Genomic DNA, 16,389 nt, shown 5'->3' on the forward strand with positions numbered 1-16,389 from the left:
AGCCTTGACCCTGTCCCACAGCCTTTTTTTGCCTTAATCGTGCATGTCCCCAGGGCTGTCTCCACCCACTCTGTGCCCCTCCCAGGCTGCCCTCCGTCTGCCTATCCCAGGCTGCTCCAAACACCACCCGCTTGGAATAATCACCGTCAAATGTCGCTGCCATCTGCTGCCTGACTTCCGTCCTTCGCCTCCACCGGAACCTCCGGGATCCCTCGTGTCTGCGGCCTTGAACCTCAGCCGCTCACTGGGCTGTCCTGGGAGGCCTCCATCAGCAGGCCGCCCGGGTCCAGGCCCTGCCCGGCGCTCTCCTCTCCACCCCGGGAGCCAGCCGAGGGGCCTAGTCCCACCTGCACCTCACAGCTCCCCCGGCACCCCTCTCCTGAGTGACAGGCCTGTGTGGGGCGTTTGTCCTAAACGCTCTTCTCCCTGGGACCCAGTTTCAGCCCCCATGCCCCTTGTCACTGCCACGGCAGTGTGCAGGCAAGGCCGGGGAGAACCCAGAATGCTGCACAACCCCCCACCCTGTTGACGGCAGGGCCCTCCCTGAACCCATTTGTGGTGGCTTTCCCGGGGACCCCAGAAATGAGCTCTGCAGACGGCTCAGCCCATGGGGCTGGTTCTGGGAGTGCGGAGGGCTTCCATTCTCACTGACTGGGGTCCTGGCAGACCCTCCGTGGCTCCTGCCTTCCCAATCCCGTAGTAACCAGGCAGCCATGTGAGCAAGGGAACTGCGGGGGAAGGGCAGCGGGCTTGTCCTGAGCTGAGCTGCCTCTTAGCGTTTTGCTCCTGATCCTCCTGAGCCGGGTTGGCCTCGTCCGCCCCCCTCCCCCCTCCTCCCCGTCCTTCTCCGTGGTTCCGGGTCAGGATGCAGGCCGTCCTCTGCTCCAGCAGTTAGTGGTGGCTCTGGCTCGATCTGCCAGTCACTGGGGCTGGAGCCTTGGGGAGGATGTCCAGCTCTGGGACTCTGGACAAGAAAAGCCCCCCGCCGCCCCCGGTCCCCTTAGAAATCCACAACCCAAGGGAGTGTCCTTGTAAAAGAACAAGGGGGTCTAAGGCAGGCCATCTCTGTGCATCCAGGGGCCAGGACGCCTTCCTCGGCTCTCCCAGTTGCTGCCCCCACCCCACCCCCAAGAAAAACTGCTGCGTGTGAGTGAGCTCAGAACACGCCGGAAGGCAAATATAATGAATGTGTTATGAAGCTGCTCAGGCTCCCAGGGTCACGTGGTGCCCCACGCCGCCACCATCTGCCTGCCTGCCGGGTCTCTGCTCAGGTGACCCCGGTTTGTTAGGGCTGCACAAGCATCGCCCCTTCATGGGGGCCGCGGTGCATGGAGGCCCAGAGCTGGGGGACACCTTGTATTTGTTCACAAACATTTCTGTCTGCGGTAATGAAGAATTACTGAGAAGGGTGATTAGAGAACCCAGGTCTGGACTGTGCATGCAGAGCTGACTGAGGCCCTGCTGGGCCCGGCCTTGTGGGGTGTAATTACCCCGGGGCGGGGGGGGCGGGCGGTGGACTGTCAGGGGAAAGGGGTGGATCGGTGCTTGAACCGGGAGCCAGCAGAAAATTCATCTCAGCTATTAGCTTGTAATTACAGAGCATGCAGGGAGCAGGCCCGAGGTCTGGGGCCGCGGAAGAGCGGGATGAAAGGAAGCGGTAATTACGGGTCCGCGGGAGGCGGAGGGCGGCCGCGGGCTGATTAATACGCCCTCTACCCTGGCGGAGCGGGAGCCGGCCGTTGCCGTGTTTAATGGAGCGTCAGGGGCCTGCCCCCCGTTGGGCCTGCTGTCCCCGCGCCTTTGGACAGCAGGCTCCCCGATCGATGGGGCTGTGTTCTGAAGCACCAGGGACGGGGTGGTTCTGGAGAATGTCCACGGAGCCGCCAGCCAGGCTCGCCCCTTGGCACTTGGGTTTTTCTTCTTTGCTTTTTGCTTTGTTTTTTGAAGCTTTGTGCTGCTTCTGGCCATATTAGAGACCTGAGCAGAGAAGAGGAGAAAATATTGATTAAAGACACCTCGCTTTGGTAGAAGGTGCAGGCATTGGCAAGGGGCCTCCACGGCCGTGGCGGGTCTTGCTTCTGAACACCAGCGCCATCCAGGAGGGAGGGGCCCGGCTGATTCTGGGGGTGGCTTTTCCTCTCCGGTCCCCCCAACTACCTCGGTCACGGGGGTCATGGGCCCTCGGCTCTGGGTGTGTTGCTGTAGTAGCTCTTTTTTCTGGGGGTCCTGGCGGGGGCAGCGGAAGGTGGCAGGTTGGGGGGTCAGAGAGCAGCCTGTGATGCAGCTGAGATGTCCAGGAGGCCCCCTGAGTGAGTGAGTGTGTGTGTGTGTGTGTGTGATGCAGCTGAGATGTCCAGGAGGCCCCCTGAGTGAGTGAGTGTGTGTGTGTGTGTGTGTGTGTGTGTGAGTGTGATGCAGCTGAGATGTCCAGGAGGCCCCCTGAGTAAGTGAGTGTGTGTGTGTGTGTGTGTGTGTGTGAGAGAGAGAGAGAGAGATGCAGCTGAGATGTCCAGGAGGCCCCATGAGTGTGTGTTGTGTGAGTGTGTGAGTGATGCAGCGGAGATGTCCAGGAGGCCTCGAGTGTGTGTATGTGTGTACACACGCATATGCACGTGTGTGCGTGTCAGGGCAGTTGAGCAGGAAGGGAGCCCGCCCCAGCCCTCATCCATCCCTGGCCTCCACGCTGTGGAGCCTGTTCCCAGCTGTTAGGATGATGGATTTACACGAGCTGATAATGTAGACAAGAACCCAGTTGATGGCCAAGAGCACAGAAGTTAATGAATACCTCTCTAATGAGGGGGAAGCTGTGCCCCTGCTCTGTGGGGCTTCTCCAGGGTGCCGGGGCCGCCTGAGGCCCCCTCTCCCTTCCCCTTGCCCCTGTGGCTTCCAGGGCTAGGGGGCAGAGCCATCCTGAAGCGACCCCGAGGCTGCAACTGGGGGCAAGACCCAGAGATGGGGACTGTGATCCTGCGTTGACCCCCAGCAAATTCAAGGTGACCCTTCGCAGGGTCCCCCACGTTTGGCCTTTGCCTGCCTGCATCCTCGGTGCAAGGGGGCTGTCACCCCAGTGGCCGGTGGTCCCTCGGGCCCCCTGCCTCCCCTCCCCGCCTCTCCCAGCGCGCACAAGCTGAGGAAGAAAGCTAATTTTAGACTGCCCTAAGGAAGCTGCTCATTTGGAATCCTATTTTCAGTGGCCTGACATCAGCGGAGTGGCTTTCCTGGCTGGAGGATGCTCCAGAGCCCACAGTGACCACAGCAGGGACACTTGCTTTGGGAGATCCCCAGGAGTCCGGGGGGGCTGTCCATTAGGTGCTGCAGGGGTGGGGTGTCGCTAGGTGCCAGGAGAAATGAGGTGCTGACCTTCAGTGGCAGCTTTTATGGGAAGGGGGCAGGGATGCACCTGCCTCCCAGGACCCTGGTTGCCAGGGAAAGGCTGGGGCTGTCAGTGAGTATTGGGGTTCTGGCAGGGGCACCCCAGTTCCCTAAGCTCCCATGTCTGGCCGGCAGGAGGCCCTGGTCTGGGGGGAATCCCAAGGGGTTATTCCAAACTCAGCCAAGTCTCTTTCTTTGAGGGCACTCCATTTTTAAAAAACCTGGTTCACTCCAGAAAAGCTAGAACATAGGCAAGGAAGTTCTGTGTTAAAAACATAGACCATTTCTAACATAGAGCTAAAATAATAAAATTGTTCCTCTTGCTGACACCCGAAGGCCTCCACCCAGGGCCTTAAGGGGTGTGTGATGTTTTTGGGGTCTGACCCCGGGTTTGCCTGGTGGCTGCTCCCTGGCACCTCTGTACCATCCTGCCCAGTGCTGGCAGCTGGTGGTCACAGCACGTCCACCCAGGTCACCAGCTGGCCAGTCTGTCGCGTGGCCACTGGGCGGTGACCTCACACCTGCCCCCTGGGCCGAGGGGACAGGTCCCTGGGAGATGGGGGACCTCCACGCCTGCCTCACGTCTGCAGAGCAGGGCTGGACCTGAGCCCCGACCAGCTTCCCGTCCGTGGGACATGGGTGCTGTGTTCAGGTAATCCCAGCCCCACTGGTGACCTTCTGTTGGCCCTTAGGCCCAAGCCTGGACTCTCCCATCTGTAAAGTGGGCACAATAACATGTTTCTTTTAGAGGCTGTAGGGTTTAAAGGGTGGTGGCCAGTTCTCTTAAGAAATCCCGGGAAACTGTGAACGGCACCAGGGTTCTTGTTTTGGAGACTCTGGGTGAAGAAGACACACACATCTGCAGATGGTTGAACTGCACAAAGAAAGGGAGAAGGACGTTGGGAGTGAGTCCTGTTCAGTGGAGAATGCGGTGGCCCTCCCAGTACCAGGTCGCTGACTAGCGCTGCGTAACAAACCATCCCGAACACAGACATGCCGGGCTCCGGGAGCAGCTGCACTGCGTAGCCCTGGCCCCGTGTCCCTGATTGAAGCTGGCGCCTGGCTGCAGTCCCATCACAAGGCTCCCTGGGGCTGGAGGAGCCACTGCCTCACTTGGCTGTGGGCTGGAGGCCCCCATTCCTGGGACGTGGGATCCCCACACAGGTGCCTCGGGTGTCTTCACAGCCTGACAGCGGACTCCCTGCAGCCCACGTGGTCCGGGGAGCCCGGGGCGGGCGGGGGGGGTGGTGGCCAGGCGCTTCGACGACCTCACCCTGGCAGTTGCCAATCTTCTGCTGTTTCCTGTTCCCTGCGAGTGAGTCTGGCCCACGCACGAGGAGAGGGTTAGTCCCTGCCCGTCGCAGAAATGAGGGACAGACTTGGACCCACTTCAGAACCACCGCGGCCAAGTGACCTTGAGCTCTGAGTGCATCTGTGCCTCTTGGTCCCGCATGGCAGTTCGGCCTTGGACTGGGCAGGTGGGGTCATGGGAGGGTGTCCTGCCCTTCCCCCCTACCCCGCTTCTTCCTGGTGAGAACGCTGCCTCTGGGCCCAGGAAATGGGGTTCGAGTCCTGATGTGCTGCTGAGTCATGTGGCCCTGGGTGAGAACCCTGCATGCTGTGCCCGGGCTGGGGGCCCTGCAAGGACGGCACTCCATCATATGCCATACCCCCCACCCCCCAAAATAGAAAACACCGTCGGCTCGCCGAGTGGTTGCTGAGGGCGCTTTGGTCCAGAGCAGGACCCGGCAGGCTTCTGGACCACCCTGGTCGGGTCCTGTGTGGGCTCCGTCCCTGGGCCTCCCCGCAGGCAGCAGGACCAGAGCCCCAGGCCCCTGTGTCCCTGGCGTCCTCCGTGTTCGCTTTCAGCAGCCAGTGCCGCCCAGGGGCAGGCAAAGCTGGTCTGTGGGCGTCCGGCCCAACCGGGAAGGGATGGTGGTGGGGAGGGCTTTTGGGGGCGATGGTGGCACAGATCGGGCAACTCGGGTCCAGTCTGCCCAGACTGACCCGCGCGGCCTTGGCCTAGCCCCTGCCTATCCAGGCCTGGGTTTCTGCCCCGTCCGCTGACCGTTGGCGTGATGACACCAGGAGGGGTCCTTGAGATATGCCAGGCCTGCTGTGAATCGCCTCTTGGCTCCCTCGTGGGATTAACTTCATGAGGCGGACTTTGTCTTTGTCCTCAGGTTATAGATGCAACTGAGGCCCAGAGAGGCAAAGGGACTTGCCCAGGGTCACACAACTAGAGGCCCCAGAGCTGGGATCCAGGTGCCCACTGTGTGTGGCAGCGTAGTCCTTGCAAAGCCTGACCTCCAGGTGCCCTCTTCCTCCTTGCTCCGAGGCTGGTCCACACGGTCCTGTTCCCTCATTCCGAGGAGGAGAGGTTGGGGAGGATGGGGGGCTGGGGAGGGCCTGGGACTGAGCTTCCAGGACGTGGTGGGCCTCCTGCTCAACTGCCCTAGCAGCTGGCTGAGTGCTGGGGTTGCCGAGAGAGCACTCTCATTCAGAGCTTGCTGGGCTGCGGGGCCTGTGGAGTCGCCTGTACTCTGCCCTCTCCCCTGCTCCTCCAGAGAGGCGGATGCACAGGGTCAGGCCCCTGTCACCCGCCGGCAGCTGGGAGGCCAGCCGGGCTGCTGGCCGTGGGCGCCAGGGCTCTTGTGGGGTCCTTTGTCCCCAAGGTCTGAGCCCTCTCCTGAGAGAAGCCTTCTCCCCCGAGCACGCACTGGCTTCTTGAACGCCCCTCTCACAGTCATGGCTGTTTACCTTTTGCGCCCCCGAGATCTCTTTGCCCACCCGCCCTGCATGGGGGGCGGTGGGGGCTGCAGGCCAGTTCTCCAGGACTCGGGGTGCAGACCGTGTTGTCGGGGACTGCAGCCTCTCCTGGCTGCCTGCGGAGGGCTGGGGGCCCAGGGAGAGGCACACGTCCCCGCCACACTGCCCTCGTGAGCACCCTCTGGCTGCGCCTTCCCACCCCTCCCGGAGCACCGCAGGTGGCCAGCGTTCCCTGGAGCGGTCCTCCCAGCTCTCTGCACCTCCCCCTGCACTCAGCCTGTGGCCCGCCGCCTGTGAGGCCATAGGCCTCATTAGCACTCCTTGAATGTACCCGCAGGTTGGGAGCGGGCACGGGCAAGGTGTCCATCCAGAACGCAGGAGACACACCCGCCAGCCCGTGAGGAGCGCGGCGTTTGTTGATGGGGCCCATGGGGCCCGCAGGAGGGCGAGCATCCTAGGGGCCAGTGAAGGCTTGCGGTGTCCCTTTGGTCAGCTCCTTGGCCAGCGTGGCCAAGCCTGGACCCTCCCGCCTCGGGGGGAGCCGTCTAGACCTGCCGCCATGTGTCTGGGGGGCTCTGTGCCCGGCTGGACTGCCGCGGGGGCCTCAGCTGGCTGTGTCCTCTGCTCGCTTCTCACCTGCAGGGAGCCTTCTCGGTGCAGGCCTGCTTTGTCCCCCAGGGGGTTTGGGGTTCAAAGGGCGATGGCAGCCACACGTGAGGGCCCAGCCGGCTTGCCTGGGATGGTCCTGGGTCCCCACGGCCTGCCCGAGCGCAAGCCCGGTTCCTCCTCTGGGAGGAGGAAGGCTCTGCGCCGTCGCTCGTCTCGTGGACGCTGGTCTCGTCTGCAGGACGTGCGGGAGGCCCTGCCTGTCCTCCAGGGGGTCCCTGCTCTGGCGCTTTCCTTTCCGCTGGCCTTCCTCTCTTTCTTGCGAGAACACTGGCCCGGGGTCCTGGGCCCCGTGGTTCTCTGGGTGTGGAGCGCAGAGGGACGCCGGGGTGGCGGCCCCCCGCGCTCCACAGAGCTGGCTCTGCCCTGCTTCACCCGCCCCCCCGGGCCGCGCCCGCCCCGCCCCGCACGCCCGGCCGGTGCCCGCCCCCCGCCTGCACGCCCGGCGGCGCCCGCTCTGGTGCTGGGCCTCTGCTCTCGGGTGACTGGTTCTTCTCTTCCTGTTTCAGGCATGAGCCATGAGCCCAAGTCCCCTTCGCTAGGGATGCTCTCCACCGCGACCAGGACCACCGCCACCGTCAACCCCCTCACCCCCTCGCCGCTCAATGGCGCCCTGGTGCCCAGCGGCAGCCCCGCCACCAGCAGCGCGCTGTCGGCCCAGGCCGCGCCTTCCTCCAGCTTCGCCGCCGCCCTGCGCAAGCTCGCCAAACAGGCGGAGGAGCCCAGAGGTAAGAGGCGCGCCCGCCCCGGGCAGCCGGCCGAGGGCGGGGAGAGCACGGTCCTGCCCGGTCCCCCGGGCTCTGGGCGCAGGGCCTTCCGGCCGGCCGTCTGCCCACGGGCTCGCACACCGAGCGTCCACACTGCCTGGTCTTCCTCCTCCTGCTGCTTCGCGGCGGAGACGCGCTTTCCTGGCTGCTGAACCCCGCTCTCTGCGCTATCTGCTGACTTCTTTGCTCCAGGAGCCGCCGAGGGGGCCCTCCGCCAACAGTAGTGGGCCTGGGGTTGGGGTTTGCAGGCGCAATGCTCCTTTTAGAGCCCCCCGGCCTGCTCCAGGGCCTCTTCCCAGGAGGCGTGTGTCCCAATGTGTTCCCAAGTTGGCATGGCTCACCCACCGGTGCCATCCCCCAACCCCCGGCCCCTAAGCAGGGGTCTTGTAGTGTGACAGGCATCCCCCCGGGGTCTGGAGCCCTGGCTCCTCCTGTCACTGGGGCAATGACGTGCTGTGTGGCTTTTGGCAAATGCTGGCCCTCTCTGAGTGTCAGCCTTCCCGTGCATACAGCCCTGGCTCCGGGCCCTTCCAGGATGACTGTCAGCCTGTGTTAGTCCAGGTCAGGGGCCGCCAGCTACACGAGTGGGTGGCAGGCAGTTTGCCTCAGAGCTGCTGGGAGGCCTGGGCCTCTATGGATTCCATACCCTGTAGGTACCCTGCTGGGTGGGGCAGGGATTCCACCTCCCGGGCAGAGGAAGCAGGGACCCTGGGTGCTTCTGCCTGCCGTCTGCCTCGCCCAGAATGTCCAGGGCTTGGTGTTGTGTGTTCCAAGGCCCTCTGGGGGTCTCCAGCTCAGCAGGGTGGACACTTGCTGTGACGGGGTGCGGCGGGGACCTGCTGCTATCTGACTCCGACTTGTCTGCACCCCTTTTCTGCTCACGTGGTCGCTGGGCAGAGGAGGGAGTGGGGTAGACTGGATCCCGGGGCAGGTGGCTGTGGGCCCAGGAGCCCAGGCCTTTGGGTAGGTTTCTGCTTTGCCAGGGGATCGCCTCGTGGCTGGTGTCCACCCAGGCGAGGAGTGGGGACAGTGGCTCCAGCCCTGAACCGGGATCTCTTCTGAGTGGACGAGGAGGGCCCCCAGGCAGAGTTTGCATGGCGGCTCCGTGCTCTGGTATCATCTTCCGTCACGTTCCGGGAGGCAGAGAGACGGGGCCGGCACGGCCTCCACGGACAGCTGTCAGCAGGGGACGCCAGGTCCCTCTGGCTGAGTCACCCCCGACCGGGTGTCAGGGCTTAAGCCAACATCTGTGTCCATGCCTGGGCAGCTGGGCCCGTCCTGGGGTGACACTACCCCCCAACACCCCGCCGTCTGCAGAGGACGAGGCTCCCGCGGGGGCCCTGGATGCGGGGCAAGCCTGGCCTCAGTGGCCTTTGTCTCCTCTCTGCTGGCCCCAGCGTCCAGCTTGGATGGTGGGCCAGTGGGTAGCCAACATGCCAGAGGCTGTTGGGCCTCGCTGGCTGGGAACACTGTGCTGCGGGGGGCCCGCTGCCCTCTGCTGTGGTCCAGTGTTTGCGTGACGCCCTGGGAAGCGTGCCCGAGGGCTTTGTGACGGAGGGACGGGGCGGGGCTGGGTGGGCCACGCGGGTCCATGCTCAGGCTGTCTCCGGAGCACAGCGTCCGCTGCTGGCTGGGCTGAGGCGGCCCCATCACCCGGATGAGGAATCCTGGGGCCTGGGGAGCTCGGGGTCGGTGTAGTTCCACTGTGCGTGCTGGGCACCGCACCCTCGTTTCTGGCTCGTGGGGCCACAAGCCAAGCCTGTGCGTTTAAAGCTATGGTGATGAGCTCGACATGCGACGCTCCATCTGGGCAACTCCAGTGGGGATTTTGCTTTGAAGAGCTGAGCCTCGTCACTCTCTGGAGCCTCCTCCAGGCCACGTCCCCGTTTTTTTCTCATGGAGTCACCCCAGCTCTGCTGTGCCGTTCCCCTGTCTGTAGAATGGGCTGGCAGCCTGGTGGTGGCCCAGTGTGCAGGGGGCGGAAGGCTGAGGCCCCGCGAGGTCACGTAAGGAGCCTGGGGTCACAGAGCTGCTGAGGACGTGCCTGGTGTCCCTCGCTGCTGCCTCCTGGACCTTTCCCCATGGACCTGGAGGAGCCAGGCTTAGGATGGCAAAAGCCTGAGCACAGCCCTGGCAGGGAGGGACGGGCGTCCTGCACCCCTCCCGCCCCAGCACCACCTGCAGCTGTGCGGGGAGCACGTGGGGGTCTTGGCTGTCAGCTTCTGGGAGCCTGGAGGCCTCTGGGGGCATGAGGGGAGGGCCAGCTGCCCCGGCTCCCCGTCTCTCCGCTAGAAACTGGAACGGCCAAGGGGGACCACTTGCTGGGCTTGGTGATTTGGAGCAGGGGGGACTCAATTTTTCTCCTTGTAAGTTTCTTATAAAATTAATTTCTAACAGGACACAGTTCAGCGGGTTGTCACGCGTTCAGAGTTGTGCGACCATCACTTTCTAAAATTATTAATCTGTGCAAGTCTCTGGCTGCCCTGGGTCTCCGTTGCTGTCTGCAGGGTTTCTCTAGTTGTGCCAAGCGGGAGCTACTCGGTTGCCGTGTGCGGGCTTTCTCTAGCTGTGGCGAGCGGGAGCTACTCTCGGTTGCTGTGTGCGGGCTTCCCACTGCCGTGGTGTCTCCAGCTGCAGAGCAAGGGCCCTGGGGCGCGGCCTTAGTCACTCCCCAGCTTGTGGGGTCTTCCCAGGCCAGGGATCGAGCCTGGGTCCCCTGCACTGGCAGGCGGAATCTTAACCTCTGGACTACCAGGGAAGTCCCAGCCGTCACTCTTAGGTATAGAATGCTTTGTCTCCCCAAAAGAAGCCCGCCCCCTCCCATGCCCTCCCCCAGCCCTGGCAAGCCCCGATATGCAGCCTGGCCACCTGCCACTGGCTGTCCGCATGGGCACCCCCCAGGTCTCGTGGCTTCCCGTGGCCGGTTGGCACCACACTCTTGGGTGTGAGGGGTGCAGCCGGGGAGGGCTCTCCCATCCTGAACTGGGGCAGTGACTGTTCGTCGAGCACCCGCTCTGTGCCGGCAGCCTCTAGCTGCAAGAGCCCTGGTCTCCGTTCTGCGTCCACCTCTCTGGCAGACGCGGTTGCACTTCAGGCTTGGCTGGCATCCTGACTCACAGGCCGTGGAGCAGAGATGGAAGCCACAGTCCTCCCCCAACTGTTGCGTCTGTGTCTGCATTCCCAGAGACGGCCCGACACGGCCTCCGCCTCGGCCATCCTTTCAAGGGCCCCTGTGCCTGCAGGGTGCCCCCGGGGGGACCGTCCCGCCCCCAAGGGTTCAGCAACCCCCGCACAGGGAGGGCTGACGGCTGAGAGAAGACAGTTGAGGCTTTGGCCTCCCCGCTTGCCACCAGGCTCGTCCCGGTCACCTTGTGCACCCCGGGTGCTGGCCGCCGCCCTGGGTGCCCCCACTCCCTGCGACCCTCTCCTCTGCTCCTCCAGAGCATCTCATTCTGAAAGCTGCGGCCCAGCTCTCCCGTCTGCTCCCGGGCTAATGTCTTTGCTCATGTCGCGTCTCCAAGGTGCAGTTTAAAAATCTAGTGTAGAGCAAGTAATCCGCCTGCCTCGTTTGCTCTGCCCCCAGAGAGCTCTCGAGCGGGAGACGGCGCGCCCCGAGGGAGGGGTCTTTCCTGGGGCCCTGCATGGTCCCTGTGGGCTGGTGAGGGGCCAGGGGTCTGTGCCTGGGGGGGTCCCGACATGCTCGGGTCTGTAACCCACTACAGAGGGGACACGAACGTCAGTGGGTTTCTGTGTCCTTGTTGTATGACCCGGGCCTGGTGCGCGACCTCTGAGCTGCTGCCTATTCTTTCTCGGGATGAGGGCGGGGCCTGCCGCGTCGATCCTGAGGGTTCAGGAGACCCACGCTCGCTCCAGGCACGGTGCCTGCAGGTGACGGCGCAGGGCCACCCACTCCATCACCCCACCCCCAACGCGCGCAGCCGGGGGCTCCAGGGGCCGAGCGAGGTGGGTGCGTCCACGGCTGAGGGCTGGCGTGGGTGCCCCACACACATCCTTTGCGGGGAGACCCTGTCCTGTCGGGGCGAGCTGCTCCTGCGTGTGCCGACGGCCCGGGCGCGACCAGGCCCACACAGCATGCTCAGGAAGGAACCTCGGGCTGCAGGCTTGGGCCTAACCGTCACCTTGGTCCGTGTGTTCCTGTGGGGCTCTTGGCAGTGACGGGCAGGGGCCGCCTTGCACAGGTGAGGGGAGTGGGCACCCTCGCTGGCGAGGTTGGAGGTGGGACTCTGCCCACCAGCAGTGCAGCTGCCTGAGCCAGGAGCGAGGTGGGCGCTTGTGGTCTGCCGCCTGAAATCCGCCTCTTTCCAGGAAAACAGCAAAATGGGGTGGGGGTGTGGGGACCGGCAGGTCTTGGCCTGCAGCCCCATCTGTCTCATTTACAGGTGTGAGCGTGAGGGGGGCTTCCTCAGCGCCCCGCCCCTCCTCTGTGTCTGGGCCGCGATTCTGGGGAGAGCAAGGCCCAGGGAAGGGGACTGAGTCCACTCTGGAGGGGTGCCCAGCCCTGGGCCATTGGAACCAGAGGCCTTCCCAGGCTGTGACAGGGCGACAGTGTCACCCCCTGAAGCCCCCTCAGCACCCGCCCTGAGCCCCCATGGGAAGCAGCATGGATGCCCACTGGCCTTCCCGCTCAGCCCCGGGAAACGCGTCTTGTGAGAAGAAACACCTTTGCTGGTTGGGGTTTGGTGATGCGGCTGGCGGTCCTGGGAGCAGGCGTGCGTTGCCCCCTGGTGAGGCGGAGAGGGCTCCTTGAAGGCGTGGGGGGCGAGGCTCCAGCTGTCCCCGCTGCGGGGGGGCCGGCAGCCCCTGCAGCTCCCTCAGCAGGGTCTCCCCGAACCCACCGCGGGGTGGCCGTGTGGCTGCGGGTTGAGGGGTCCCTGCCAGTCCTGGGTGAGGTCTGGGCGGGGCTCAGCTGTGGGGGGCCCTCTACACGGATGCTGGTCCTCAACCCCGCACCCATCACAGCGCCTCCCGCCCTGTCCCCACGATGCTGCCCAGACACTGGTGCCCTCGGCCCCGAGAAGCTCAGGGCACCGAAGGCGGCCCAAGGGTCCTGTTTCAGGGACGCATCAGAGGCTGCTGGCCCTCCCCCCGGGGAGGAGGGAAAGGGGACCAGCTGTGAGGCTGAGGCTGGGCCCGGCCTCCCCGCTTAGGGCAGGCCCTGGCACAGGAGCCCTGGTTTGGGCCACCCAGTTGGTGCTTAGCGATTGTCCGGGTGGTGGCTGGGGGCGCATCTGGGAGCTGACGGCCTCTGTGCTGCCGCTGTGTCGTGCTTTCAGGCCGCACTCCTGCCCCCGTGGAGGCGACTCTGGGGTCTCAGCTGTCAATGACGGGAGCCTGGGCAGCCCCGGGCGCTCACCTGCCAGGTCAGAGATGGAGGGGACGCAGAGCGCTGCACGCTGCCACCCCAGCTGCCCCCAGCCTGCTGACGCCTGCCGCCCACAGTGGTTAATCACGGCTGCCCTGAGCCCGGGGTCGGGGGCGCCGCTCACTAATTGGCCGGTGTGTGGTTGGGCATTGATCCGGCTGCTGAGTGGCGGCCCATCCCCCAGGGGCCAGGCTGCGAACTGCCTGTGGCCTCTGGTGCCCGTCTCCCTCTCCAAGTCCCACCCGCCCCCCGGAAATGGGGCCTCCTCACTCACTGCCCGGCACTTGGAAATGACGCCGGTCCACAGAGATCTGCTGGTGGCGTGGGGCACAGAGACGGAGTGGGGGGCCGGCAGCAGGCAGCCCTGAGTCCCCGCGGGCAGGCCGCGGGGCCGTTGGGGCTCCCCCTCCGTCTGCCCGGCCCTGGAGGGCTGACCCCACTTCTCCCTTGGGCAGTGCGGCCTCTCCCGCAACTGCTCGGGGTGCTCGGCAGGGCCGTTTTCTTTCTTTTTTGCCTCCAGAGCGCGTGGCCCCATGTCCCTCCACCCACAGGGTGGCCCCGGGCACACAGGCGGTCCCCCCGCCTGCCGGGTGGCTCCGTGTCCTTCCAGCAGCAGCGGGCATGGCGGGAGGCTCGGGTCGGCGCTGCTGACCTGTGTCTGGGTGGACTGGGGCCCACTGCCCGCTGTGTGGGTCCCCAGGGCAAGGCGGGGCGGAGACGCTGTTTCCTGGCCTCCGCAAGCTGCCCCACCTGGCAGGGGTTCAGGGTGTGGGCCTTCCCTTCGTCAGCTCTCTGCGCCCCGGGGCGGCTGGGTCAGCCCGCCTCCCACTGCTGCCACCTTGAGGCTGGTGTCACGGGCGGACCCCCAATCCAACAGACACAGCTAGTTTCAGAACCTGGGAGGCTGACCTGCAGAGGGTGGGAAGGCAGCTGACAGCCCCTGGCATTGGCCAACCAGCAGCCATGACAGCTGGCGGAGGCTAGAGCTGGCCCGGCCAGTGGGTGGCGCAGCTGGGGGAGGGGGGCCCCTGATCCAGGGCTGGGCTTGGTGTTGGCTTGGGTGACTCGGGGTCACAGAATTGCTGGTGTGTGGGCCGTGCGTGGTTGGTGGGTCCATTTGGAGAATCTGGTCACACCTCAGGGGCAACAGCCTTCAGGTGACCACCCGCTAGCCAGGCCCTGACGGGTGGGGGCTGGGAGCAGGGGCCGCCTGCCCCAGCGTTGTTCCCGGGGCTGGATGGGCCTGGCTCTGTCTGGACCGGTGTGCCCCGCGGGGATGTCCTGTACAGTCGTGCAGGTCGTGCACAAGCCTAGGAAGTCACCGAGTCAGCCTCCATGGCGCACCTTCTTGGGGCAGGGCCCTGTGCCAGCGTCTGTGGGCCTTGAGGTCCGGCCGCCCTGTCTCCCAGTCCCTGCTGAGCCCACACCTGGCTGGGGGGTCCTCGGGGCAGAGAGAAGGGCTCCCAGCCAAGTGCCCTGGGCCGTAGGCCACCTCCTCCCGTGGGGCGGGGGGGTCACTTTGCAGCAGGAGTGTGGTCGCTTGAAGAGATGAGAGAGGACCAGGGTCTTGGTTCCCGGGACCAGGCAGGTTCTGCAGAGGACCCGGGGGAGGTATGGAAGCCGTGGGGTCCCGCTTGCAGCGGGGGCGGTCTCCTGGCCCGGTTTCCATGCCCCCCTGGTTCAGGCCCCTCTGAGGGGCGCTTTGCGGGACGGGGCGTCTCCTGGGCCAGGTCTGCTGCCTCCAGGTGCCCGAGCAGGGCCGCGGCTGAAGTGCTGCTGTGACAGAATCAGGGGGACCCTCCTGGGCCCGCCCTAGACCCGGTGCCCGGAAGCTCTTCGTGGCTCACAGGTTTGGGGGGGTCTGTGTGTGATGGGACACCATGTGGGCATCTGAGGGGCCTCTGACTGCTGACTGCAGCCCAGAGCAGTGCGAGGTGTGGGTGTGCACCCAGCCGGGCTGCACGGAGCCTGGGCAGGCCTCTGGGGGTCCCCCAAACCTCCGACTCCAACCCTCCAGGGGCCACGCTGCCAGGCTAGGCCTCAGACTAGAGACCCGCCTGGGGGCGGGGGCATCGGGGGCTGAGGACAGGGGCACTGCCGCCCCTTGAGGGAGCTGCTGCAGGTGGGCGCCTTCCTGTCAGAGCACCGAGCATCCCCCCGGCCCCTCGCGCCCTGTGCTCTCCTTGCCTACTGCCTCTGCAGCGGCCGGAGACCAAACTGACCTGCAGGCCTGGAAGCCTCTGGCCATGCCGGCTCCCCGTCCTCGCCACCCCTCTCGGGGAGAAGCCCAGGAGGGCAGGCTAAGGGCCGGGAGCAGATGGAAAGCAGCAGGTCACGGCGATGGTTGCACAACTCTGTGAATGTGCTGACCAACCTGTGGGCCGTAAACCCCACATTATGGTTCAGTTCTCAAGATAAAATGAGCTCGTTTGATGTCCTGATAATACAGGCCTCCCTCAGCCCCACCCCCGGCCAGGCCAGCAGCGGGCCCACTTCTCCCCTTCCCCCCACAGCATCCTGTAAGCCCCACACTTGCTCTCCTGGGGCTCAGTCCCCATCCATGTTGGGGGGACCTGCTTACTCCCCTGGCTCTTCCCCCCACCCAGGGTAGAGTTGGGGTAAGCAGCCCCGGGGAGGGGCGAGCATGCCTGCCTGGTTGGTTGGTCGTGTCCCCAGTTCCCACCCAGACCCCAGGCTGGGCCGGGGCATCTGCGGAGCCCGGCCACCTGCTCAGGCGCTGTGTCCTTCTCCCACAGGGTCTTCACTGAGCAGCGAGTCGTCCCCTGTCTCCTCTCCGGCCACCAACCACAGCTCCCCGGCCAGCACGCCCAAGCGCGTGCCCATGGGTCCCATCATCGTCCCCCCGGGGGGACACAGCGTCCCCAGCACGCCCCCTGTGGTGACCATCGCCCCCACCAAGACTGTCAATGGCGTCTGGAGGAGTGAGAGCCGCCAGGTGAGTGGGGGCTGACGGGCTCATCTCATGTTGAGATCCGCTTCCTCCCCGAGGGAGCAGGGGCCGGACAGCAGCTGCCTGGAGGGTCTGTGTGTCTCGAGAGCACTCCCGGAGCTCGTGGTCTCAGAGCGGGGCTCGGGGCAGGTTTGCTGTGGGGCTGGAGGCCCGCGTCCCGGCCGTGGGCAGGGCCAGGCCCTCCCGAGGCCTCTCGCCTCAGCATGTGGACGGCCGTCCTGTCCCTGCGTCCTCACGGGCTCTTCCTTCTGTGCGTGCCTGTGCCCCGGTCTCCCCTTCTTCCAAGGACACCAGGGCCCGCCCTCGTGACCGCATGTCGCCTCAGTCACCCCTGAACACACCCCCCGTCTCCCGCACGTGGTCGCTTTGCGAGGTCCTGGGGTTGGGACTCCCACAAAGGAATCTGGGGGAACAGAATGGTGTTTGCACATCGTGAGCGCTTCTTGTAAACTTGAGCTGTT

At 65.2% G+C, this 16,389-nt stretch overlaps 1 protein-coding gene across 1 annotated transcript in view; it reads left to right on the forward strand.

Moving 5' to 3' along the window:
• The window catches only part of GSE1 (Gse1 coiled-coil protein), a 393,189-nt gene that overhangs the window by 355,691 nt on the left and 21,109 nt on the right, over nt 1-16,389 (forward strand). The window contains exons 3-4 of the mRNA XM_052655462.1: nt 7,317-7,535; nt 15,714-15,913. Coding sequence (XP_052511422.1) covers nt 7,317-7,535; nt 15,714-15,913 — 419 coding nt within the window. The remainder of the gene's footprint in view (nt 1-7,316; nt 7,536-15,713; nt 15,914-16,389) is intronic.

Source organism: Budorcas taxicolor, chromosome 18, assembly GCF_023091745.1.
Source record: "Budorcas taxicolor isolate Tak-1 chromosome 18, Takin1.1, whole genome shotgun sequence".
NCBI lineage: Eukaryota > Metazoa > Chordata > Mammalia > Artiodactyla > Bovidae > Budorcas > Budorcas taxicolor.